The sequence below is a fragment of the Leiobunum rupestre genome, chromosome 7 (genome assembly GCF_980474605.1).
Source record: "Leiobunum rupestre chromosome 7, qqLeiRupe1.1.hap1, whole genome shotgun sequence".
Lineage (NCBI taxonomy): Eukaryota > Metazoa > Arthropoda > Arachnida > Opiliones > Sclerosomatidae > Leiobunum > Leiobunum rupestre.
Genome location: NC_143390.1, coordinates 17316060 through 17343782, shown reverse-complemented (window position 1 = coordinate 17343782; position 27723 = coordinate 17316060). Strand labels below are relative to the sequence as shown.

The 27723-nt window shown below is 33.5% G+C and overlaps 1 protein-coding gene across 4 annotated transcripts in view; it reads right to left on the bottom strand.

Moving 5' to 3' along the window:
• LOC149934925 (serine/threonine-protein kinase BRSK2-like) overlaps window positions 1–27723 on the bottom strand; it is a 90440-nt gene that overhangs the window by 29043 nt on the left and 33674 nt on the right. For all 4 annotated transcript variants that reach the window (XM_090154566.1, XM_090154563.1, XM_090154565.1 and 1 more), the window contains exons 3-4: window positions 4597–4682; window positions 2180–2320 (exon numbers count right to left, since the gene is read on the bottom strand). In XM_090154566.1, the coding sequence (XP_090010692.1) occupies window positions 2180–2320; window positions 4597–4682 (227 nt within the window). The remainder of the gene's footprint in view (window positions 1–2179; window positions 2321–4596; window positions 4683–27723) is intronic.

Sequence of the window (27723 nt, the reverse complement as noted above, 5' to 3'; positions counted from 1 at the left end):
AGCGCGCGCTGCTGAAGACGCGAAAGATTTGTTTTACACGCGCGGCGCGTTCCAGTTATAAGAGACTTAAGCCTAAATTGCGCGATTTTAAAAGTTAAGATAGTTCGCAAATCGCTCTTACGGGGTTAGGGGCGCTGGCGGCAGCCCCTAAGATGGCGGCGAAAATTCAAACCCAAACACATGGCGTTATTTTTCGTTTCCACTTTTTGGGTTAAAAGCTATTTTTCAAGACAAAAAAAGGTACGTGTTAGTATATTGAACGTCTTGTTAATCTTTTGATACGGAAATAAGGCCATATTTGGAAAAGCTTGGCCGTTCCCCTTTAAGCAATCGTTTCGTAACTTCGAAATGGTGGCCTAAATCGGAAAAATGCCATAGAAAATTTTCGTCTGAAAATAATCTGTAGAACCCGTATAGACGCTCGGCCCTACCACCATTTAGGGAACACCCTGTATATAGCCAATGTAAACGGGGGTTTACGCAATATCCCTCTCAGTCATATATATTCTATCGGGGTTAGAGATCCCGAGTTAGAACAATAAAAAGTGAGAAACAATACAATCCGTCCCATTTCCAACCGAGCACACGCCCTACTTTCTCCAAACCTTACTTGAAACCTTACTGTTGGGTTTGAAACCTTACTGATGGGTGTATGTAAATCCCACGTTCATGGGGTTAGTAAATCAGTTTTCCGGATCACAACTGCTATTTTTCTTTACAACAAAAAACCTGTAATATTATGGCTGTGCTCAAAAGAATAAAAAATGTAACCCATCCGCGAGTGGTCAGAAATAGAACTCAAATACCTGCGGTTAAGATACTACACATCAATATTTACCCTAAATCCCAAACCTTCAATATTTCATTGAAAAAGGAAAAAAACATTTAAGGTAGAATGATTCCATAAAAAGGAATTTCTATACTCAGTTGCGGGTTAAGAAAGGTAAAATATCTAATACATTTGGCGGAATGATACAAGCACGAATTTCCGATAAATCGGCGGCGGGAATTTCGAATTTAGCTTATTTTCTGTTGAATTCCTAAAGGGGCCTACGAGTGTTATATTAATCCATTTTAGAAATGTCTATCGCGTAAATTTCAAAGTGATTAATAAATATTTTATGTAATTATTATTTTTAAGCTTCATTATAGCGAATTTTTAGTATTATGCTCCTAAACAATCCTCGGCATTACCCGTTCTATACACTCTTTTATATCCTTATTTGTGAGAGCTGCCATTTTATTACAGGTCTGATTTAAAATTATAGTGCATGCAAGGCCGCTTCACGCGGTCAAGTGCACGCGACGTCTCGAGCTGATGAGCACGTGCAGGCGCCCTTGCCTGTACTATTTTAAATTAGGCCTGTAATGAAATGGCAGACTTCGTAAAAGAGTGTATACTTAGTCTGAATTCGCCAAACGGAATTTTTTTAGGTACGCCTCACTTATAGTACTAAAAATAAATACTTCTGGTTTGGGTAAATTGGAACATTTTTGGGGTAAAATAAGGAAAAAATCTTATTTTTGTTTTAAGTGGTCAAAAACATTTTCGGTGGCCATGGAAAATCGAAAGGGTAGTGCAACGTCTCCTTTTGGGAAATTTCATATCTCATATAGGTCTACATTACGCCCGACTTTGAACCAAATCGACAATAAACACCTCTGGTACTCCCCTTGTGAGTGGCGGGATTTGAAATGGGCAAATTATCAAAATTATAGGATTTTATAGGACTTTTTGAGGATTGGTCTAAAAATATAGAATGTTAAAGGACATTAGAGGTCGGGGATGGTTAACTTTTATGAAATAGATAAAGCTCTCAAAATTATTCGTAACACGTTTTGATCAAGTAATTTATATTTCTGTATTATCCGATTAATTTTTTGATAAATTTGTAAAATTAATCGGAAAAACGACGTTTTTTTCGATAAAAAGTTAAAATTTTACGAATAATACATGTTTTTTAATCATTTTCCGAAATATTAACCGGTAAATTTCTTTGTTTACATTTTTCCCCATAAAAAATCAATTTAATCATGGATAATGATTAACCGTTTCCGACCTCTAAAGGACATTTTTTTAAATAAAGGATTTTATAGGAATTATGGTAAAAATCTTGTTTCGGTACAACAACGACAACAACAACATAAAGAATAAGTTTTTCGGAAAAACCAAACGAACCAAATGGAATGGCTGTGGCAGAAGTCTAGCGCGGAGATAATTTGTCGGAAGAACCTCCTGGCTTCTTTGGGAGTTAGCCGGCCCTTCTTGACCAAGTAGTCGAACAACTCCCCGCCAGAAACGTGCTCCAGAATTAAATACCTGTATGTGCGCCGGAGGAAGAAAGAAAAACACGGATGAGACCACCTCGAACAAATATCGCCGTATTCATTAAGGAAAAAGAGAGAAAATGGTACCGTCCTCAAATTCCCATGACAACATAAGTATCTCCCGAAACACAGAAAAAATCTACGCCGTACTCTCCATCACGTACAACCCGAAGTATCCAAAAGTCAATTTCTTTTAAAAGGGTCCGCTAGTCGCCATAATAATAATAGAAAAATACTTAAGGGGGAAGACTACAGTGGCCATTGTCTCATTTCGCACTATTTCAAGCTGAACTTTTTTAATTTTGTATTTTATCTTATAAAATTAATATCTATGTGTAGAACGGCCTCTTGTTTAGTGATTAAAATAATTTTGACAATTTTAAATTTAAAAGTAATTAAGTTATTACGTTTTAATTCGGACCCCCGGATCTAAACAAGTTAGGCAAGCGCCCAAACTACCCTTTAGTTAGGACCTTATATCTCTTTATCTATTAATATTAGAATTATCAAAATTATTTTAAGCAATAGAGGAAGGTTCAGCCTAATAAGAACGAAAAACAGGCTTTTACTGTATTCTTCCCCCTTAAACAGGGTTCATACGAAATTTTCGGATTTAAAATCTCTGACTTATCCAGGTTATATTCCTGTTAATTTTCATGATTTCATAGGTAAAAGTAGAAAGTGAAACATTTTTTTTTAAATATCAAAACATAGCTATATTTTATAACAACATACTCCTCTCTCGGGAAAAGGTGCCAGACATGAGCGCCCAAGAGAAGATACCTAATTTTTCTCTGCAATGCAGAGTTTGTTCACTAATAAAATCCCTGACTTATCCTTGACTTTTTACGATATTATTTAAATCCCTGACTTATCCCTGACTTTTTCCCCAATTTGAAAATCCCTGACTTTTTTCCCCAATCTGAAAATCCCTGACTTATCCATGACTTTTTTCTCCAATTTGAAAATCCCCGACTTATCCCTGACTTTTTTCCCCAATTTGAAAATCCCTGACTTATCCCTGAATTTTTTCCACAATTTGAAAATACCTGACTTATCCAGGTTCCATACGAACCCAGTTAAAAACGAAATTGGAAAACGAATACGCTCGTCATAAAAATTAATGAAAATAACGTAAGCTTCGAGAGAAATTACACGAAGAATTAAAGGTAGTTAGTTGCGGGGTGAGGGGAGGCGAGAGGGATTAAATGAAGCGTTTAAAACATTGGGTGGAAATTAAGCTAATTTTGGTTGATGAGCGCTCTTTCGTGACTGAAAATCGGGGCATTCGGAGGATCGACCAAATGGAAAGGAGGGGCGCCTCAAATGGCTGAACCTTCGACGGTGACGGCGCTCACTACCAGATGGCGCCACTTTCTATAAGGGATGCCCTCCGAAAAGGGGAGCGGTTTGAATGGTCTACGGTACAAAGAGCGAGGGAGAGAGGAGCCGCCTATACAGGGTGGAAGCCTCTGCCGTGGTCCAGCCTCGGTACTTCTGCTAGTACACCAGAGTACTGCGGGTGGAACACTTCTACAGGCGCTGGTAGGCCAAAAATAGACCAATGGGAGAATTGGAAACCTCAGCCGTGGTCCAGCCTCGGTACTTTTCCTAGTCTAAAAATAGACCAATTGAAGAATTAGAAGCGCATCTTACAAATGCTTTTACGGGCGATTGGATAAAGATGCGCTTATAATTACCACATTGGTCTATTTGTGGAATACCAGCGCCTGTAGAAGTGTTTGACCCGCAGCACTCTGGTGTACTAGGAGAAGTACCGAGGCTGGACCACGGCTGAGGCTTCCAATTCTCCCATTGGTCTATATTTGGCCTACCAGCGCCTGTAGAAGTGTTTCACCCACAGCACTCTGGTGTACTAGGAGAAGTACCGAGGCTGGACCACGGCTGAGGCTTCCACCCTGTATAGGATGGAGATTGGAGAAGCCGGAGAGCGAAGAAAAGGTGTGGGATTCCTGGTGGCGTTCCCCCTTCATCTACATCACTTCATTTCTCCCTCCCGTTGCCTCCCCGCAACGCTCTTTAACAGTAGCCAGAGAGAGAGAGAGAGATAACTTATGTTTGAACAAAATTCCCCGTTGGGGAGACATTTTTGAAGAGAGTTCGACGTAATGCATTTTCACTTAGGAATTATTTGACATTCAAATATTCGGTGGCAATTGCGCGAATGGTGAGGAGGAAATTTATAAAACACTTCGCTCTTTTTAAAATGCACAAAAAAATTGAGAATAAGGATTTGCGGTCACTTACAGGTACTTCTTATTTTCGTAGACGTCGTACAGACCCAATACGTGAGGATGTTCGATAAGTTTCATGATGGCTATCTCTCGCTCAACCTATGAAAAGAAAACAGAACATTTCAATTTTACTTCACATTCTTCAATGCAAGGTTGGCTAATTTAAATCAATTTGATTTAGGCCGTTAATTAAATCACACAATGTATTTCAATAGAAGGATAAAAATAGAGTTCGGCATTTGGATAAAAATTAACCACTTATTTTATTTTTATCCATAACCTACAGTTATCCGAAAATATAAATTATTTTTTGCAAGTTAAATCGTTGTTTATCCATGGATAATATCCTTAGATAAACAGTTAACCAAAATATTTACGATTAATCGAAATTCTATCAGTTAATTTATCTATTACGCAGAGCTCTGGATAAAAATGAGTAAAAAATAGGTTCTTTAAAATTAAAATACGTAGAAAATCTGAGCAAACTAAAATATTAAATAGTAATTTAATGTAATTGATATCTCATTAAATTCAAGAGAATCTAGCTGATAAAAGTAAAATATCCATTAATTATACAGGAAAAGAGCTATTAATTGTACAAAAACCAAAACTTCAAATAAAAAAATCCGATTTAAATAATAAAAATCGATTGATTCTATTTTTTTTTTAAAAAGAAGTGTTAATAATATGAAATTATAGGATATAAATTAAAAAATTATAGGATATAAATTTAAAAATTATAGGATATAAATTTAAAAATTATAGGATATAAATTTAAAAATTATAGGATATAAATTTAAAAATTATAGGATATAAATTTAAAAATTATAGGATATAAATTTAAAAATTATAGGATATAAATTTAAAAATTATAGGATATAAATTTAAAAATTATAGGATATAAATTTAAAAATTATAGGATATAAATTTAAAAATTATAGGATATAAATTTAAAAATTATAGGATATAAATTTAAAAATTATAGGATATAAATTTAAAAATTATAGGATATAAATTTAAAAATTATAGGATATAAATTTAAAAATTATAGGATATAAATTTTAAAATTATAGGATAAAATTTTTTAAATTTCCAAAATCTATATGATAATTATTAGATAAAAATTTCCAAAATCTATATGATAATTATTAGATAAAAATTTCCAAAATCTATATGATAATTATTAGATAAAAATTTCCAAAATCTATGTGATAATTATTAGATAAAAATTTCCAAAATTATAAAATAATCATAGGACTAAATAGTTCTCAAAACTATATAGGAATTATAGGATAAAGTTTTAAATTATAGGATAAAATTTCCAAAATCAATAAGATAATTATAGGATAAAAATTTCAAAATTATAAAATAATTATAGTACTAAATAGTTCTCAAAAATATAAAGGAATTATAGGATAAAAATTTCAACATTATAGGATAAGTATTTCAAATTTTAGGATAAGTATTTCAAAATTTTAGGATAAGTATTTCAAAATTTTAGGATAAGTATTTCAAAATTTTAGGATAAAAATTTCAAAATTATAAAATAATTATAGTACTAAATAGTTCTCAAAAATATAAAGGAATTATAGGATAAAAATTTCAACATTATAGGATAAGTATTTCAAATTTTAGGATAAGTATTTCAAAATTTTAGGATAAGTATTTCAAAATTTTAGGATAAGTATTTCAAAATTTTAGGATAAAAATTTCAAAATTATAAAATAATTATAGTACTAAATAGTTCTCAAAAATATAAAATAATTATAGTACTAAATAGTTCTCAAAAATATAAAGGAATTATAGGATAAAAATTTCAACATTATAGGATAAGTATTTCAAATTTTAGGATAAGTATTTCAAAATTTTAGGATAAGTATTTCAAAATTTTAGGATAAGTATTTCAAAATTTTAGGATAAAAATTTCAAAATTATAAAATAATTATAGTACTAAATAGTTCTCAAAAATATAAAATAATTATAGTACTAAATAGTTCTCAAAAATATAAAGGAATTATAGGATAAAAATTTCAACATTATAGGATAAGTATTTCAAATTTTAGGATAAGTATTTCAAAATTTTAGGATAAGTATTTCAAAATTTTAGGATAAGTATTTCAAAATTTTAGGATAAAAATTTCAAAATTATAAAATAATTATAGTACTAAATAGTTCTCAAAAATATAAAGGAATTATAGGATAAAAATTTCAACATTATAGGATAAGTATTTCAAATTTTAGGATAAGTATTTCAAAATTTTAGGATAAGTATTTCAAAATTTTAGGATAAGTATTTCAAAATTTTAGGATAAAAATTTCAAAATTATAAAATAATTATAGTACTAAATAGTTCTCAAAAATATAAAATAATTATAGTACTAAATAGTTCTCAAAAATATAAAGGAATTATAGGATAAAAATTTCAACATTATAGGATAAGTATTTCAAATTTTAGGATAAGTATTTCAAAATTTTAGGATAAGTATTTCAAAATTTTAGGATAAGTATTTCAAAATTTTAGGATAAAAATTTCAAAATTATAAAATAATTATAGTACTAAATAGTTCTCAAAAATATAAAGGAATTATAGGATAAAAATTTCAACATTATAGGATAAGTATTTCAAATTTTAGGATAAGTATTTCAAAATTTTAGGATAAGTATTTCAAAATTTTAGGATAAGTATTTCAAAATTTTAGGATAAAAATTTCAAAATTATAAAATAATTATAGTACTAAATAGTTCTCAAAAATATAAAATAATTATAGTACTAAATAGTTCTCAAAAATATAAAGGAATTATAGGATAAAAATTTCAACATTATAGGATAAGTATTTCAAATTTTAGGATAAGTATTTCAAAATTTTAGGATAAGTATTTCAAAATTTTAGGATAAGTATTTCAAAATTTTAGGATAAAAATTTCAAAATTATAAAATAATTATGGGACGAAAATAACAAATTGAAAGGAGTTTTATCAGGTTGAAATAAGGAAATACTAAGGTTTTATTCGCGACCGAAAACTATAGCTACACCCTCTTTGGTTCGCCAATTCATCATTATTCGTAAATTTTACTTAATAAATAATGATACTTGCATTTTAAAATAATTTTGGCATCGTTTCATCGTTTGCTTATATTTTGATAAGTTTATTTAAAAAAGAACGTTCTTATGACTTTGTAATTTGTCTGTAGCAGACGCTAGATCATAGGCGCTACTTCGGAGAAGCTAGCGCCGTTACGCCACCTGGACTCGCTTTGATCGCGAATAGTGTGTATTTTAAGGGAGTCGTAGCAATGTAAGACATATCAGAGAAAATAACTTAATTTTTTTTTCGAATCTGCTCCTTCACGATTTAAAATTTTACGATAAAAATAACCAATTGAAAATTTCTTGTCAACTGGTGTAGAAATCTTTTAAAATTTTATCAATTGGGTTTTAACCGAATATGATAAAAATATAGGAAATATTGCATAAAATAGGAAATTATAGGACTCATTTCAGAATTATAGGATTGCTGGGAACCTGGCACTGCGTAAGGATATATATTTATTCATATATTAATGCAAATAATATTAGTGGAATAGGAAAATGTGTACTTCTTGGAAATAGATATAAATACTTTTGTTTATACTGAATAAGGCATAAAACGAAGTAATTTATATTAAGCGGGCATTTATACAAACACGCAAAGAAAAATCCATTCATCACTGTTGTTTATCCCTGGAATGTGGCATAGGCCTAACCAAGAACTTATTTAGGTTACCGAGAATGGACGACTACAGATCGATTATAGATCATGAAGTCAAACAGGGTTGCAACAATATTCCCTGTTTTCTTTGACCATTTTAATAGATTTCCCTGACTTTTTAAGGCCAAATTTAGACGATTTTTAACTTAATATTTGATTTTTATCAGAAGTTAATAAATTTAAATTAACTTATATTTTAGTACAAAAGTTATTGCAACGTTAAAAAAATTAGTAACACTTTCAAAGAATTAAATAAAAATCATAGAATTTGTCATAGTTTTAGAGTAAAATTACCTTCAAAAAGTGTCAAGATAAAATTTAATTCCCTGACTTTTCCCAGACTTTTTACAAATTCTTAACATTCTCTGACTTTTAGGCCAATTTTTTAAATTCCCTGACTTTTCCCAGACTTTTTACAAATTCTTAACATTCCCTGACTTTTAGGCCGATTTTTTAAATTCCCTGATTTTTCCCAGACTTTTTACAAATTCTTAACATTCCCTGACTTTTAGGCCGATTTTTTAAATTCCCTGACTTTTCCAGACTTTTTACAAATTCTTAACATTCCCTGACTTTTAGCCCGATTTTTTAAATTCCCTGATTTTTCCCAGACTTTTTACAAATTCTTAACATTCCCTGACTTTTAGCCCGATTTTTTAAATTCCCTGACTTTTCCCTGACTTTTTACAAATTCTTAACATTCCCTGACTTTTAGGCCGATTTTTTAAATTCCCTGACTTTTCCCAGACTTTTTACAAATTCTTAACATTCCCTGACTTTTAGCCCGATTTTTTAAATTCCCTGACTTTTCCCAGACTTTTTACAAATTCTTAACATTCCCTGACTTTTAGCCCGATTTTTTAAATTCCCTGACTTTTCCCAGACTTTTTACAAATTCTTAACATTCCCTGACTTTTAGCCCGATTTTAAAATTCCCTGAATTTCCCCAGACTTTTTACAAATTCTTAACATTCCCTGACTTTTAGGCCGATTTTTTAAATTCCCTGATTTTTCCTGACGTGTGGCAACCCTTTCAAAAGTACTATCTAGGCCAGACTTAAAATCGGAATTAAAACAGTAACGTCACCTCGCCAAAAAAACATAAATGCTACGCTGGAAATAAACTTTAATCGTTACTACTATCGAAAATTAGCCATAACCCTTGTACATGTAAGCTTATATTTAATGCAAATTTGAGTTCCAGCGAAGCATATTGATAATGTTTCTGGTAATAATTCAGAATTTAAAAACTATTTTGATAATATAATAAATTAAGCTTCAGTTGAAGTTGCTCAATCTAAATAAGTAATAGGCGCTTAAAAAATCATCCTCCCAGGATATTGCCAAGAATTAATATTTCCGAGAGCCAGGAGCCGCAAGGTATTGTTTATATAGTGCTTGTGGAAATATTGGAAACTTTTCACCTGTAAACAGAACGTTGTGTTTTTGCCAAGCCTTAATATGTCAAAAAAGCTGCCTGGTTAAGGGTTCGTACAAAATTTCACGAATTAAATTCCCTGACATTTCCAGGTTTTCCCTGACCAAAATGCCAAATTTTCCCTGACCATTTTTTGCAGAATAAATGAATGTTTGGAGGTAAAATCTTGAAAAATATTTATTTGGTATTTTTAATACATCTTTCAAAAATGTATTTGCTTGATTTGGGGTCATTTTAAAATTCTCTTAATTTTTTGGACCATTTTAAAATTCCCTGACCATTTGGAATCATTTTAAAATTCCCTGACTTTCCCCTGACCTTTGGGAAACATTTTCAAATTCTCTGACTTTTACAGGTTTTCCAGGTCGTATACGAACCTTGTTAAAAGGGAACGCCATGGGGAACGCTTGTTGCTGCCGTAAAGGAGAAAAAATTCCATTATTTTAACAAGCACATATAAACAGTGACTTGCAGGTCCTGGCTCTAGGAAATATTACTTCTTGGCGATTTCCAGGGAGGATGATTTATTGAAGCTGCAATTAAATTGAACTTTTACGTAACTAATTATAGACGTTTTCCCAAAAGATAAAAGAAAACGTTCTTACGACCGATACCAGATGGCGTTATACAATTTTACAAAATGGAGGTTTATATCGGTTGAGAGAGGATCTTAGGTATAGATTCGTCCATTCTCGGTAACTTAAATAAATTATTTTCCAACATTCGTCCATTCTCGGTAACTTAAATAAATTATTTTCCAAGATTCGTCCATTCTCGGTAACTTAAATAAATTATTTTCCAACATTCGTCCATTCTCGGTAACTTAAATAAATTCTTTTCCAAGATTCGTCCATTCTCGGTAACTTAAATAAATTCTTTTCCAAGATTCATCCATTCTCGGTAACCTAAATAAATTCTTGGTCTAACCCTTTTCCAAGTCACAACAAATAAATAAAAGGGCCGTCCGAGAACGGAACGGTTAATTTGTAAGGCAAATTTAAAACCTTCATTAGAATAAATAATGAGAGGGGGAATGAGGGGGGGGGGCAAAACCACAATTAACCTAGTAAGAAGGTTCGTTTCACAAAGTACGAATAGCGGGAAAAGTCGAGACAATTTAAAGGCATACGTCTGAAAGGGAACGATTGACTGAAAAGAAATAGGAGCCTCGTAGGATCACGTTGAACGAAAAAGATTGGTCTGTTGGATATTCGAAAAAAGAGAGATGGTGGGAGGGAGGATGGGAGGACGCAAGCACGCGCGTGACATTAAACCTCCCAGTAGATGTCGCCGCGTGTGAGACAAAAAAGATCGGATAAGATTGTAAGGAGAGAAGATGGGGAGTAAAGTAGGATGAATCGATGAAGATGGGAGGTAGCGGGCGACAAGGGGTGCCCAAAAGAAATAAGCCTATATAAAAAAAACCCCCTATTTCTTTCGAAATGGTAGTTGGGAATCCGCTAAGGAACCGGCGCGTCGAAGAATAAGAACGCTGATGAAAATGGTTTTAAGCGGTCAAATTTTTTCTCCGCAATATTCAATCCGAGGATATTTCGACGAGTGCACTGGGAAGAAATCAGAAACCGCGAAGCTCCTGATTTGAGGAATAACTTAAGCGAAAGAGTTAGTTTTAAATTGTAGCTAGAGAGTTTAAACAAAAAAAAACGGTTTCAAATTTCCCTTTAAAAGAATGGCTAAAATATGATAAACTCGGTCGCCGAAATTGGTGGCTATTTTAGAATGTAAAACGTGACTGGAATAAGCGTCCTAGTTCCCGAGCATAAGCGAAATTTCGATTTTTATGTATAGGTCTTATTTTAACACTATGTATAGCCGTTTTGGAGAAAATCGAGTTTTATACGGGGTGCGTAAGAACCCGATAAAATTGTTTCAAATAGGGGAAGAAAAATAACGAAATCACTATTCCCAAAGTGATACTGTAGTCGAAAACCAAACACGTGAGACTTCCAGTAATGTCGATGTCGCTATGGCGATAAATTTACATCAGGGCCAAGAAGGTATTTATTTATATTTAGAGATAATAAACATCCGGGAGTTTCAACCAAAATAGCAGGGTTGACTGATTAAATTAAATTAAATTAAATAGTAATTCAATTCATGGTAACCACAGGAAACCTTCCAATTTTTTATAGGAAAAATAGGAAATATTAAGCCATTTTATAGGAAATTATAGGAATAACATTTATGTAAATATAGGAAATTATAGGAATAATTTTTAGGTAAATATAGGAAATTATAGGAATAATTTTTAGGTAAATATAGGAAATTATAGGAATAATTTTTAGGTAAATATAGGAAATTATAGGAATAATTTTTAGGTAAATATAGGAAATTATAGGAATAATTTTTAGGTAAATATAGGAAATTATAGGAATAATTTTTAGGTAAATATAGGAAATTATAGGAATAATTTTTAGGTAAATATAGGAAATTATAGGAATAATCTTTAGGTAAATATAGGAAATTATAGGAATAATTTGTAGGTAAATATAGGAATTTATAGGAACGTTCAGGTGAATTTATAGGAATTTATAGGAACGTTCAGGTGAATTTATAGTAAATTATAGGAATAACTTTAATAAAGATAAAGCAAATGCTTTTAAAAGATCTTTGGTTGAATATAAATATTACACTTAATATGAACACGTCACAGACCTCGTGTCTAGATAAATGTATTAAAGTTATAAATAATTTTCATTTTAAAACACCAGCCAGCAGTAAAAGCCAATGATAAGAGTGTTTTATTAAAATGATGGCTGTTTTTGAACGCCTTCTATCGAACTTTAAAACTATATTGAAATTAAAGCGCAAAATACGAAAAATATATCGAAAAATAAGAAAATGATCAAATGATAGGAAGTTATAGGAAGACAATCGAAATATAGGAAAAATTATAATATATAAGAAGTGTGGTCACCCTGTAAATTTAATTAAGATTTCGTTTAATTCAAGATTAGCTAACTGATATAAAGTGAAATGTCTGTTAATTATAAAATGGAAGAGCTATAAATTGTATAAAAATCAATAAAATAAAAAAATCGATTTAAATAAAAGATCGATTGAAATGTGGTATCGCTTAAAGCTCTTAAAAATTACGAATATACTAAGTAATTTCAAATATAAACGAAGTTTATTAGACAATAATTATAATAATCAGCTAGAATAATACCCAAGACACCACCCTAGGCCTAAGTTAGCTAGCGACTTTTAATGCCTTTAATACAGGTGGCCGGGTTAAATGATGGCGTATGAGGGTGGTAGCAAGCCCTTCATGCCACGCGAGTCAACAGCTCCCTACACTAACTATTACCGTCAATCTTTACACTATTACCGTGTTTACAAAATAACGTGTCAGAGCATATATATTTTAACCCAACTCATACAATTTGTTGGGTTAATACAATATTAATTTTTAAAACAAAAGAACCGTTGAATTTGAATATTGCTGAAACGCTTAATATTTTAAAGCACAGTAAAAATATGAACAATATGACCCTTGGGCTATTCAAATTTTTGACTTTTTTGTTTGAATGACCTTTGACTCATGACCGTTTTCTTGTCCCCGCTCATCGTGTTTTTTCTTATTAGCAAAGGGATACCAGCCAACGGTGCGCAAAATTATATGGAAATTATAGGATCAAAATTTGAAAAAAATAGCATAATTTTAGTACCAAATTACCAATTTAAATGAGATTTATAGGTTTAAAATATAGAAATATGTAAATGTTATAGCGTGTTTTTTAACGGAGTCATAACAATGGAAGAAAGATCAGAAAAGAAAATTAAAAAAAATTTCAACCTGCTCATTAATGATTTCATAATTAAATGATTTTATAGAACCATTTCAGAAATAAATTATTTTATAGGACTATTTCAGAATTAAATGTTTTTATAGGAACATTTCAGAATTAAATGATTTTATGGGAACATTTCAGAATTAAATGATTTTATAGGAACATTTCAGAATTAAATGATTTTATGGGAACATTTCAGAATTAAATGATTTTATAGGACCATTTAATAATTAAATGATTTTATAGGACCATTTCAGAACTAAATGATTTTATAGGACCATTTCAGAAATAAATGATTTTATACGACCATTTCAGAAATAAATGATTTTATAGAACCATTTCAGAATGATATGATTGTATACACTCTTTTACGAAGTCAGCCATTTCATTACAGGCCTAATTTAAAATAGTACAGGCAAGGGCACCTGCACGTGCTCATCAGCTCGAGACGTCGCGTGCACTTGACCGCGTGAAGCGGCCTTGCATGCACTATTTGAAATCAGACCTATAATAAAATGGCAGCTCTCACAAATAAGGAGATAAAAGAGTGTATAGGACCATTACAATATTAAATGATTTTATAGAACTATTTCAGAAAATATATAATTTTATAGGATCGTTTCAATATTAAATGATTTTATAGGACCATTTCCTAATAAAATGATTTTATAGGACCATTTCCTAATAAAATGATTTTAAAGGACAATTTCAGAATTATATGGTTTTAGAGTACCATTTTAGAACGATAGGAAAATATACGAATTATAGGATCGATGGGATGCCTACTTTTTGCGATTGATAACGGCGGCGTACTCGCCCTTAAGCCGAAACCTGTCACGTGGTTTTATTGCTGTTAATTAAAACTTCATAGTGTACGAATAAACTTTCTGGGTACCAATATGTAGATATGATAGGATAAAAACGAAAACAATTATAGGAATTATAGGATAAAAAATCTAAAAATTATGAGAGTTTATAAGATGAAAAGTTCAAAATTATGGGAATTATAAAATAAAAAAACTCAAAATTGTTGGATAACAATTACCGATTTATAGGATTTTGTATAGGATTAAAACATCGGAAAATAGTAATTATAGGATAAAAAAAACCAAAGATTATGGAATAAAAATTATGGAAATTATAGGCCTAATATATAGAATACAAAATATGAAATTATAAGATTTTAGAGTACCATTTCAGAATTATAGGAAAATATAGTAATTACGGAAATACAAGGATTCCTGCGTCATACAACGAGCAAAGACACCATCAAAATAATGGATGGTCGTTTAAGAAAACCCTATAGTATAAACTCCTACTTTGTAAATAACATAGAAATTCATTCCGTTTAACATTACATAGTCTATTTTGCATCTAATAACATCCGAAAATTCGTAATTACAATTAATACATCATTCTAGAGGCGTTGAATGTCAAAGCGCAAAGTCGCGTAATCAATTCGGAAAGAGAATATATATGTATTCCGATACAAGTCCGAAAATTCTCAATTTAGAACTGGCGAAACGCGGATAAACCTTGAAAATAGCAAATATTCTCTCTGTTTTAGATTAATTCAGCTTCAAACGAGAGCGTACGGGAATACAGGTGCTCGCTATCTTATAGGACCATTATTATTACACGAGCTTTAATAGACCATTAGCCCCGCGAGACGATGAATTCGAGAGCCGGGCTTCTCTGGCGTAGTCGTGATTATCCACAAAGTGGTTTTGTCAGCGCTAGAATTAATTTAAATAAATCAAGAACTCAAAAATACGAGTTGAATTCCAAAATATTTTTAAAATAGGACTTTTAGGGGAAAATATATTAAAGCGGGAATAATTCGCCGATAAGTTCCCGACGTGAAGTAGAGGATTGGTTGAAAAGGCGGAAAATACGCGTGACTGGTTTTAAATGCCAATTATTGAAGTGTTAAAAGAATAGAGAATAATTGTTTGAAAATTCCTTTCCCGAGTGGCCACTGTTACAGGCAGGCGGTCAACGCCCCTCGCGGCGAGAGAAACAATAGAGCTTTCTCAACAGGGCGCTCTCTAGTGGACAATGCCTAAGAGGGATACTTTGTAAAATTACCCGGAGTTCCAGCTGTTTTCTCCCGGCTCTCTTCGAACTTCACCCTAATATTGATTCCAGGCGTGTGAAAACTTCCAAGAGACGTTCGTTGATCAAAAAATAGGACTGAAAAACTTTATTTATAGAAACATAAACCACAGTTCCCTAGTCGAAATTTACGAAAGATGAAGCAGCCCGATAACTTTCGCGTAAAAAGTTGTTGGGATAAACTATCTCTTTACGAGGCACGACCCAAAATAGAAAGAAACTTTTCAAAGCTCCTATTTAAATACCAACGGCCTTACGAGTCTCACGATAAAACAAGGATGCTGGTTTTATACGGAAGAAGAAATTGAGGTAGGAGCGGTTTGGAGGGAAAGTAAACAGACGGGGGCTCGACTCTCCCTCAAAATAGAGAGTCTGCACGAAAGTGGGGGAAGTGGAAACGTAGAAAAAAGCAAAGTCGAGTATATGGATGAGGAAATACAATGGGTGGGTTTAACAGAATCCCGTTCGCATTGTGGAATTCTTCGGCTCGACAAATCACCGGAACAGAACGAGCTAAGAGCTAAAATTACGCGGCCGAAAAAGAAGTATCGAAAAGAGATTAGCGCCTTTTCTAAAGCGCGAGTGTCTCACCTTTTCACTTTGCGCTTCTCGCGAGTCCAATAAGCGGTACAAGACCTTGGAATCCTCCAAACCAAACCTCTTTCGACTTTCGAAATAAGTCGAATCTACCTGCGAGCAAATGTCAAGCAAGTCTAAATCTTCCAATTTGCGAGGGGGACATTCCGAAAAATCCTGTTCACTAACCGAAAAATTCACAGAAAAATCGAGCTTTTTTCTTTAAATCCTACCTTTTAACAAATCCACATAATGCCCCGGTTTGAGTATTTATTGGTGCAACCAGATGTACCGATAAATACTCAAATCCACAAAATGCACCGAAAAACACTCCAATCAACAAAATGCACCAAAATAATACTCAAACCCACAAAATACACCGAAATAATACTCAAATCCACAAAATGCACCGAAAAACACTTAAATCAACAAAATGCACCAAAATAATACTCAAATCCACAAGATGCACCGAAACAATACTCAAATCCACAAAAAGAACCTAAGAATACTCAAATCCCCAAAAATAACCTAAAAATTCTCAAATCCACAAAAAAAGAGAAAATCCACAAATACAGCAAATTCTCGAAACAAATCAACAAATCCAGCTAAAATAAAAATTCGTTGATTTTATAGCAATACATCCAAATTTTTTACATTGCAAAAAAAACTATTTTTTATATAAAAACCCAAAAAACGGGTTTTATTTTGTTTAAACCACTTTTTTTTGGTTTACATTATTTTTTTAAACACTTCTTTATTTTTCGCTTTTGTTTAACCGTGCATATATATTACCAATCAACTAAAAAAATAATATAAGTAATAAAAAATATGCCTAGATTAAACCATGCACAATCTCTTTGAAAAATTTTGTTTAAAGCAAAGGATTCTTATCGAAAAACTGTAGATAAAATAAAGTGAAATATAGGATGAAGAAGGGTACACGACGATGGAATGATTTCGGGTTATATACTTTATGAGAAAACCTGAGGAATTTATAGGAAGGTATTGTAAATCTTTTAGAAATGTAATCATTTTGGTAAGAAAATGTACAAACATTTTGGAATAAATTTTAGTTAATTAAAAAAACCAAATTATTAAAAAAACCATCGTTTTTTTTTAAAAAAAATCACTTTGCTTAAACCATGATTTAAGCCAGCCAACCTTTTAGCAGATCAACAAATCTAGTGAACAATTGAAAAATTAAAGGACAAATCCCAAAAATCCAACAAAAAAATTGAAATTAACCAAACAACGTATCGGCATTGCCGTGCAACGGGGTAACGCGGCCACGGTAATGAACACTTTCCCGCCTGGCTCCTCCCTCGAGGACAATTTATACAAACTTCAAGTGTTTTTATTTTTTCTTTTGTATTTAATTTTTTGTAAACTTTTCTTACGATTAAACCAAAAATTACAAATCCGTAGATTGTTGAAAAATCTATTGTATTTGCCAACCTAGTAAATTTCATTTTGAATGTCGGACTCTTCAGAAAAACCTTTTGTCGAGAATAATAACCAATTAAAATAAATATAAAAGAGATTACAAAATGAAATTAATTGAATGAATCAACCTAATATAATAACATGTAAGGATGTAACCCGGCCACCCGAATTAAAGGCTTTAAAAGTCGCTCGATGACTTAGGCCTAAGATGGTGTCTTGGGTATTAGCCTAGCTGATTCTTATTTTGAATTTTTATCAAAAGTCCCGTATCTCTTGACTCGCTTTACTTCAACTCTCAGATAGCGCCTAAATAAGATTTCTGAAGAAAAACTTAAAAATGATGAAAAGAAACTGCGATGCAAATACGGCCTATATCGAATTCCTCAAATTACAAGAAAAGAACGAGACATATACAAGATATTGAACTGCACCATAAAGCTGGTTTCACACTCGACGGAAAATATACCGGAAAGACAATAATAAACGCCGAGCTGAAAATTGATTCCCATTCGATATACCGCTAACGTTCAACTTTACGCTGCTAAGAAATCCGTGCTCCGCCACTCTTACCGCTTCCAACTGCACATTCCAGGGGGGGGGGGGGGGACACTAACACGATATTTATCCTCCCCTAGGTGCCAGTCGGCAACGAAAAAGAGGGCAGCAACCGGGCAAATGAAAGTGGGAGGAGTGGCGATGCGGAGAAGAAATCTTCCCAGGTGCAGACGCGCTCTCGGTCTCCTTCGGATCGATATTGTAGCATTGTGGGGCGAGTGGAGGCGCGAACGGAGGTGGCCCGCTCGGCGAAAAGGGAGACAGCGGGACAAGGTTAAAGTCATTGGCTAGACGGGGTCACACGCTGTACTTTCGCGTCCCCCTCGCCGCCGCAGAAGGGACGATGGTTTACCTGTCTTTTTTTTCGGCCACTGTCGCGTCAAAACAAGAACGCCGTTCCCCCGCCTGCAATCCGCCGGATACGCGATCCCAAAACGGAAAGGTAATTAGCGCCACCAAACCACGACGATTTCTGCCATTCTAATTAAAAACTTCCACAATTAACTTTGCCCTTTTGTTCCGCGTTTCGACGACGGAGGTCACCACTCTTTATCGGAAATAAGAAAGGTCTTCGTTCAAAGTTACGAAACCGTCAAATCTACAAGTTTTACTCCGATTTCAATCGATCTTTTTATAAACTAACGTTGCCTTCTTGTTTAAATGTTGCTCTTACGTCACAGTCTCTTACTTTCACAAGCCTACTAGCGCGCTACAGTCACGAGGAATATAGGTTTTTTTTGCGCGCGTGCAAATCGCTCGTGCGCAAGATATACTAATAAAGCTGTATAATAATCAGCTAGGCTAATACCCAAGGCACCACCTTAGGCCTAAGTCATCAAGCGACTTTTGAAGCCTTTAATTCAGGTGGCCGGGTTACAATGCGTAGGAGGGTGGTGACAAGCCCTGCATGCCACGCGTTCGAGCCAACAGCTCCCTACACAAACTATTACCGTTAACCTCAACAAGTTTTTATGGAAGGGGAAACCGAAGAACTCGGGGGAAAACCCCTTAAACCAGTGGGGAGAGAACTTGCAAATTCTACGCGGAAGGAGTTGTTCCGAGTTTTTACCCAGTGCCACAAGCTGGGATCGAACCCGGCTCCTCTTGCTGCGAGGCGAAAGTGCTAACCACTCCGCCACCCCACTTGTGACGTAAGAGCAACATTTAAACCACTTTTTATTTTATAAAATCAACTATTTGCGTTTTTAAAAGTGAGCTGGAAGTAGGGGGTCTCGATCAAGAAAATGTTGAAAAAATATCTGTACGAGTTAAAATTGATGACGTCATCCAGATGAGCCTTCGTTTATTTTCAATACGATCTCATCTGGATGACGTCACGATTTTACACAGCAACGCAAAACCCGTAATATTTTGTTAACAAACCATGCGATCGAGGCAACCTTATAGTTCCCTTTTTTCCTTGAGCTGGAAGAGAGTGGTAAATTGGTACATTTTACTGAAGATTTCGTAGATCAAATGTATTATTCTTATCCGAGTGGCAAATGGAAAATAAGTAGGAAGTCCTTTTTTTTTTGGTTTAAAACAGGTTTTTTAAACACTGCTTTATTTTCTTATTTTACTTTTAATCTATTTTTCGCTTTTGTTTAACAGTGCATACATATTACCAATCAACTAAAAATTAAAGAGTAATAAAAAATATGCCTAGACCGGAAAAAGTTTTAGTGTTGGTTTCGATTATTAAAGTCTCTCTAGAACGAAGTTTTAGTTTTAGTTTCATTTTTGATTATGAATAAATGCAGGGGGGCCTCGAAAATGTTATAGAAAAAAAATAAATTTTCAAGCGAATTAAAGGAAAATATAGGAAAATCCATAAGCAAAAATAAGGATTCTTATCGAAAAACAGTAGATAAAATAAAGTGAAATAGAGGATGAAAAGGGTACACGACGATGGAATGTTTTCGGGTTATATACTACATGAGAAAACCTGAGGAATTTATAGGAAGCTATTGAAAATATAGGGAACGCGGTCACCTTGTAGATGCTTTAGAAATGTAATAATTTCGATAAGAAAATGTACAAACATTTTGAAATACTTTTTTAGTTAATTAAAAAAAAACAATTTATTAAACAAATCCATAGTTTTTTTTTAAATCTGCAGGGTTACCAAACTCCCCATCATATTTTCAGATTACCTTTTCCCTGGTTTAAATGGTTTTCCTCCGAGCTCTTCGGTTTCCCCTTCCCTTGAGGTTAAAGGTAATATTTAGTGTAGGGATGCCTTGGGTATTGACCTAGCTGATTATTATTAAAATTTAGGGCCATAATTAGTCCATTTTTTAACTTAATACCTTACCAGTGTTACCAAAAGGTCACTTTCTTCTATAAATGTCTAACCAGGGTTCGTACCAAATTTCCAGAATTAATTTCCCTGACCAATTTGAGGTCAAATCTTGCTAAATATTTAATATGTATTTTTAATACATCATTCAAAAATTTATTTGCTTGATTTTTCCGGGTCATTTTCAAATTCCCTGACTTTTCCAGGTCGCGTACGAACCCTGTTAACCTAGTGGAAAATAGTGGCTAATAAAGCAGAAGTATTATAAAATTACCTTAATAAAAATATTACGATAAATTTAAATTCCGAAGCCTTTTAACAACGTTCAAGGTCTATCGGCAAATTGCCTAACATTTCCCTGACCTCTGACAACTTACGACGTGAGTATCACTCCATAGTTTTGGCTAACACCGCCATATTACGCGAGTTTTTTTTCTTTGCGAAAAAAGATGACGTTGCATCACGTGAAATTCAACTCACTAGACATTACCACATAATTAATCTTTCAGTATTTCATTCGTCGTGCTACTATTTTAGGATGGGAAAACATTCGGTAGGCGCGACTACTTAACACGTATAGACGAGTTAAGTTACTATAGGGCAGATACGTTCCAAAGTAGCGAGGAACTCCTTGCTTAACGCGAAAACGGTTAATCTTAAATTGCTTTTCGCGTTTCCTTTCGGACCGTCGCAGAAAAAAAGCCCAATAATTGGTTTTTCCAGTAGGCGAGAGTTCGCGCAAACGTGTCCATCGAGCCACGCCGTTTTTTCTTTCAGCTCTTTGAGACTTCTCTCTTTCTCCGCTTCCTTTGAACTGTGCCCTCGAACTGTGAAGACCAAGAGCGCCCGAGCCTATCGCTTCTTCGCGAGAAAAGTACGCTTCGAATAACAGTACATGGACGTCATTGTGCCAATCAGTATATTCTTTCGAATAAATTTGAAATATAACAAGGAATTTCAATAAATTAATTTGTCAGCTAAGGGAAAGAATTTCAATAAATTAATTTGTCAGCTAAGGGAAAGAATTTCAATAAATTAATTTGTCAGCTAAGGGAGATAATTTCAATAAATTAATTTGTCAGCTAAGGGAGATAATTTCAATAAATTAATTTGTCAGCTAAGGGAAAGAATTTCAATAAATTAATTTGTCAGCTAAGGGAGATAAATTCAATAAATTAATTTGTCAGCTAAGGGAAATAATTTCAATAAATTAATTCGTCAGCTAAGGGAAATAATTTTAATAAATTAATTTTAGAAGTGGAACAATTTCCATAGATTAATTTGTCAGAAGTAGAACAATTTCAATTGATTAATTTGTCAGAAGTAGAACAATTTCAATTGATTAATTTGTCAGAAGCAGAACAATTTCAATTGATTAATTTGTCAAAAGAGACAAATTTCAATAAACTAATTTGTTAGAAGTGAAACAATTTAAATAAATTAATTTGTCAGAAGTGGAAAAATTTCCATGAATTAATTTTAAAAAGGGAACAATTTCAATTAGTTAATTTGACAGCTAAATGGAACAATTTCAATTAGTTAATTTGATAGCTAAATGGAACAATTGCAATTAGTTAATTTGATAGCTAAATTCAACAATTTCAATTAATTAATTTGATAGCTAAATGGAACAATTTGGATTAGTTAATTTGACAGCTAGATGGAACAATTTCAATTAGTTAATTTGATAGCTAAATGGAACAATTTCAATTAACTAATTTGATAGCTAAATTCAACAATTTCAATTAATTAATTTGATAGCTAAATGGAACAATTTGGATTAACTAATTTGTGAAAACTGGAACAATTTGAAATAACTAATTTGTAATAACTGGAACAATTTGAAATAACTAATTTGTAATAACTGGAACAATTTGAAATAACTAATTTGTAATAACTGGAACAATTTAAATTAATTAATTTTACATAACTGGAACAATTTAAATTAACTAATTTTACATAACTGGAACAATTTGAATTAACCAATTTGTCATAACTGGAAAAATTTCAGTAAATAAATTGTCAGCTAAGTGGAACTAAAATCACTGGTAGTTGGAAACTTCATATTTCTTAATCATCAGAATATTTTTAACCAACTTCTTCCACTAACAAGGAGACTACCCGAGGTGTTACACACCGATTTCGTTCAAACTCGAGGGATTGGTAGCTTCATGTAACTTGAAAAATCCTAAAGGGATTTTATTCAATGGGCAACGGTTTTGCCATGGCAACGAAAAATGTTTTTGAGAACTTAAAATGGAAATTTTCCCATTGAAAATAACATGGGATTTTGACCGATTCCCCTGTGAAACATTTTACAAGATTGAAAAAAAATTAAAATACCAAAATTATAAAAAAAAAATGATAAAAATTGAGGAAAAAAATCAAAATTGGTCACATTTTTATCAATTCTTTTAATTTTTTTCACGGGGAAATCGGTCAAAATCCCATGTTATTTTATGTTGTCACAAACATTTTTCGTTGCCATGGCAAACCAGTTGCCATGGCAAACCCGTTGCTCATTGAATAAAATCCCTTTAGGATTTTTCAAGTTACATGAAGGTCTACCAATCTCCCGAGTTTGAACAAAATCGGTGTGTAACACCTCGGGTATTCTCCTTTTAAGTTCAGCAAAATTGTATAGTTTGAAATTGGTCGTAAACGGCCTTGCAGGCGAAATTAATTCAGATAATATTAAGAGGCAGCTATTTTTTTATTTGCAGCTAAAATACTTGCTAAGAATGGACGCCTGGTTATTACTACGGACAAAAAGTAATTAATATCAATTTTTTGGCAGTTTGGACCCAAAACTACATCGAAATGAAGTGACAACATTCCTGGGAATCCTAAAGAAATGCTTTCTTTTTCGGAGGAATCTACACGATAGATATCGGGCTCGACAATAGCAGAGTTGAAAAAAATGTCGACTTTAGACATAACGTAATAGAAGTGTGCTCTTTCCGAAGCTCGTGTAAATTGAGCCAAGGTTTAATTTAATCCGCGGCATTCTACTAAAGCTTAGTTGACAGTTTAATAGTCTATATTATCTTGCTAAATTAACCCCATTCACGCCTTAGAATTTCATTTTGTTTAACGTTTTGACTAAAGTACGGAAATTGAATACTCAAAGCAGTATTAAATTACATAGCGCTGTAATTAATATAATAGCAAAATTTATAATACTAAATGAATACTACTACCACTGTCATATGGCCCATCCACCCATTACGCGTACTCAACACTGATAAAGGTACAGACTCTAAAGATTACGTGTAATCTTATTAGTACAGGCAAAGGTACGGGCTTGTACACCGATTACGCGGAGTTCCTGCCCGAGTTGAATTGATAATTATTATTTATTGTATAAAATTTAATTTTAACAAATTTTATTACTTAAAATCCATTATACGAATAATTATACAAATATTAACACCCTAACCCGTATTGTGACACCATTTTCATAAAAATCGGACTAAAACGTTCAGAGATAATGATGCTTCCATTAGGTGGTTTCTTTTCGCCTGTTCTCGGACTAAAAGTGTACTCTTTTTACCATAAAACGTTTTATTCGCCTGTTCCGGGGATGAGAATTACTCCGGCTCATAAACTATTCGCTTGTTCCGGAGTATTAGGTTACTCTTTTTACTCAGATTTTGTCGTCTGTTAGCCAGAATTTATCTGCTTAAATGGCTACAGGCAGCCAGCCATTTAGGAAAAACGTTTTTATTCCGACTCAAGAAACTAGGTGGGTATGTACTATGTAGACCTTATGGTAACATGAAATTTCACCAAGGGAAAAATTGCAATGGGCATTAGTTTTACCATGGCAACCGAAAATGTTTTTGACAACACAGTATGTATATTTTATCATTGAAAATAACATGGGAATCTGAGCACTTCTAAGGGTCCCCCCTGTGAAAAATTAAAAAAAAAATTCAAATTTCAAAACCAAAAAAAAATAGATCAAAATTGACAAATGAAATGAATTTTATGATATTTTGATGAATTTTGGTCAATTTGATCAAAATATGTAAAAATTGATCAATTGTTATTTTCAATGGGACAATATACAGACTGTGTTGTCAAAAACATTTTCGGTTGCCATGGCAAAACTAATGCCCATTGGAACTTTTCTCTTGGTGAAATTTCATGTTACCATAAGGTCTACATACCCACCTAGTTTCAACAAAATCGGTAGTCTCCTCGTTAGTATCGCGGCCATGTTCCAAGATGGCGGCGAAAGACGGTGTCGGAGTCTCGAATACTTTTGGGAGGCTATATGCAACTGTAACGCCTTTCAATTCCGAAACTTTCAGCGGCACTTTTTCTCTTTCCAGATCTACCCTTGGCGATATATACGTCGAAGAGGCAATCATTACTCTTTTTTTTCGGAAGTTAGGGGAGCATAAAAAATCTAAAGGCGAGCTGCGAGGTCAATTGCTGATTCCCGGTTATACCCTGATGCATGTAGGTCCCTAAGAACGGAAAAGCCGACTCCGTTCACGCGACCGACTCTTAAGAGATCCAATGTCTGGCACCCTGCCAGGTAATGGACGGATCCGATATCACTTCGGAGATTTCACTCGGTCAGTAATTGCAGTCTACAATAGCCCTTGACTGCGAGCCCGACGCGGGGTTTTTCAACAGGAAGATCTAGTTAGTCACATACAGTGTTTCGTTCCCTTGTAATTAAATTAAAAGAAACGCAATTTAGCGATTTTTAGCGTTAAAAATTTAATATCATCCTAAATGTCGGCGTCTGACTGGGCACTGGTGTACTGCGGTTGGAACACTTCTACAGGCGGTAGTAGACCACAAATAGACCAAACAAAATAGCATGGCCTGAATGAATGAATGAATGACTTTAATACCGTCCATGAATTACAATGGTCCCTTTTTAACAGGGAGGAGTCAATGACTCTACCGGTACAATATGGTAAAATACACTGAATAAAAATAAATCAAGAAAACAGTAAAATATAAACAGAGATATGTTAGATGATGATATTATGAACTTATAATACAATGGAAAACTAGTGAATGAGCAGGGGCAACTCAAAGAATAATAAGCTGTGTACTGCGGTTGGAACACTTCAACAGGCGGTAGTAGACCAAAAATAGACCAAACAAAATAGCACGGCCTTAAGCTGTGTACTGTCGTTGGAACACTTCTACGGGCGGTAGTAGACCAAAAATAGACCAAACAAAATAGCACGGCCTTAAGCTGTGTACTGCGGTTGGAACACTTCTACAGGCGGTAGTAGACCAAAAATAGACCAAACAAAATAGCACGGCCTTAAGCTGTGTACTGTGGTTGGAACACTTCTAGGGGCGGTAGTAGACCAAAAATAGACCAAACAAAATAGCACGGCCTTAAGCTGTGTACTGCGGTTGGAACACTTCTACAGGCGGTAGTAGACCAAAAATAGACCAAACAAAATAGCACGGCCTTAAGCTGTGTACTGTGGTTGGAACACTTCTACGGGCGGTAGTAGACCAAAAATAGACCAAACAAAATAGCACGGCCTTAAGCTGTGTACTGTGGTTGGAACACTTCTACGGGCGGTAGTAGACCAAAAATAGACCAAACAAAATAGCACGGCCTTAAGCTGTGTACTGTGGTTGGAACACTTCTACGGGCGGTAGTAGACCAAAAATAGACCAAACAAAATAGCACGGCCTTAAGCTGTGTACTGTGGTTGGAACACTTCTACAGGCGGTAGTAGACCAAAAATAGACCAAACAAAATAGCACGGCCTTAAGCTGTGTACTGCGGTTGGAACACTTCTACAGGCGGTAGTAGACCAAAAATAGACCAAACAAAATAGCACGGCCTTAAGCTGTGTACTGTGGTTGGAACACTTCTACAGGCGGTAGTAGACCAAAAATAGACCAAACAAAATAGCACGGCCTTAAGCTGTGTACTGCGGTTGGAACCCTTCTACAGGCGGTAGTAGACCAAAAAAAGACCAAACAAAATAGCACGGCCTTAAGCTGTGTACTGTGGTTGGAACACTTCTACGGGCGGTAGTAGACCAAAAATAGACCAAACAAAATAGCACGGCCTTAAGCTGTGTACTGCGGTTGGAACACTTCTACAGGCGGTAGTAGACCAAAAATAGACCAAACAAAATAGCACGGCCTTAAGCTGTGTACTGTGGTTGGAACACTTCTACGGGCGGTAGTAGACCAAAAATAGACCAAACAAAATAGCACGGCCTTAAGCTGTGTACTGCGGTTGGAATACTTCTACAGGCGGTAGTAGACCAAAAATAGACCAAAAAGATAACACAGTCACAATAATAGCCTCATATTAAAGGTCAATTTTTTCAGTCCCCGATGGCGACCGTCATTATGACGCTCGATATTTCCTATTGTTCGATGTTTCATAAACCTTTCTTGGCCAACATACATCATAGAAATTCAATGCCAAATTTTATTAATCCACTAGAGAACACTATTTCGTAATACAATGATTTCCCGAACGGCTACAGAAATATCAAATGCCCAATTATATGAACCCCGATTGCCCAAACGGTTGATAACGCGACCGAATTAAGAAACCATATTTCCGCTTTAAATATCGCCATTTTGAGGTCGAAATCGCTGTTTATAGTAATTAAGTATTATAGTTTATTTACTTTCCCAAAATGTGATCCCCACCAAGGAGGCTCGAAAAATACAATTATAGAAAAAATAATTGGAAATTTAGAATTTAAGTTAAAGACTATATAAAGTCAAAAGTTTATATATTTACATAGCTTCAAACAGACAGTTCAGGATGACTACAGATAAGCTCTAAAAATAAGAAATTTGTAGTCGATTTATAGGATTTTATAAAATATTTTTTTAAAAAATAAACATAGAATAATTCCAATTATTATATTTATAGTCAATTGATAGGATTTTATAGGATTTTTTTAAAAATAGTGGAAAATATAAGATAATTTGGTATTGAACTTGCAGAAAAAATAAAAGTTTTAAATACATAGAAAGTTAATATTGATTTTTTTATTTCTTACTTTTTAAGAATTTAATTATTAAGTTAAAAGGAATTGTTTCGTAATAGGTTGAGTGAGGGTCTAATCTGTGTGACGGTAATTTTATTTAAAATGAATGAAATCTATATCAAAACACGCAATTATAGAG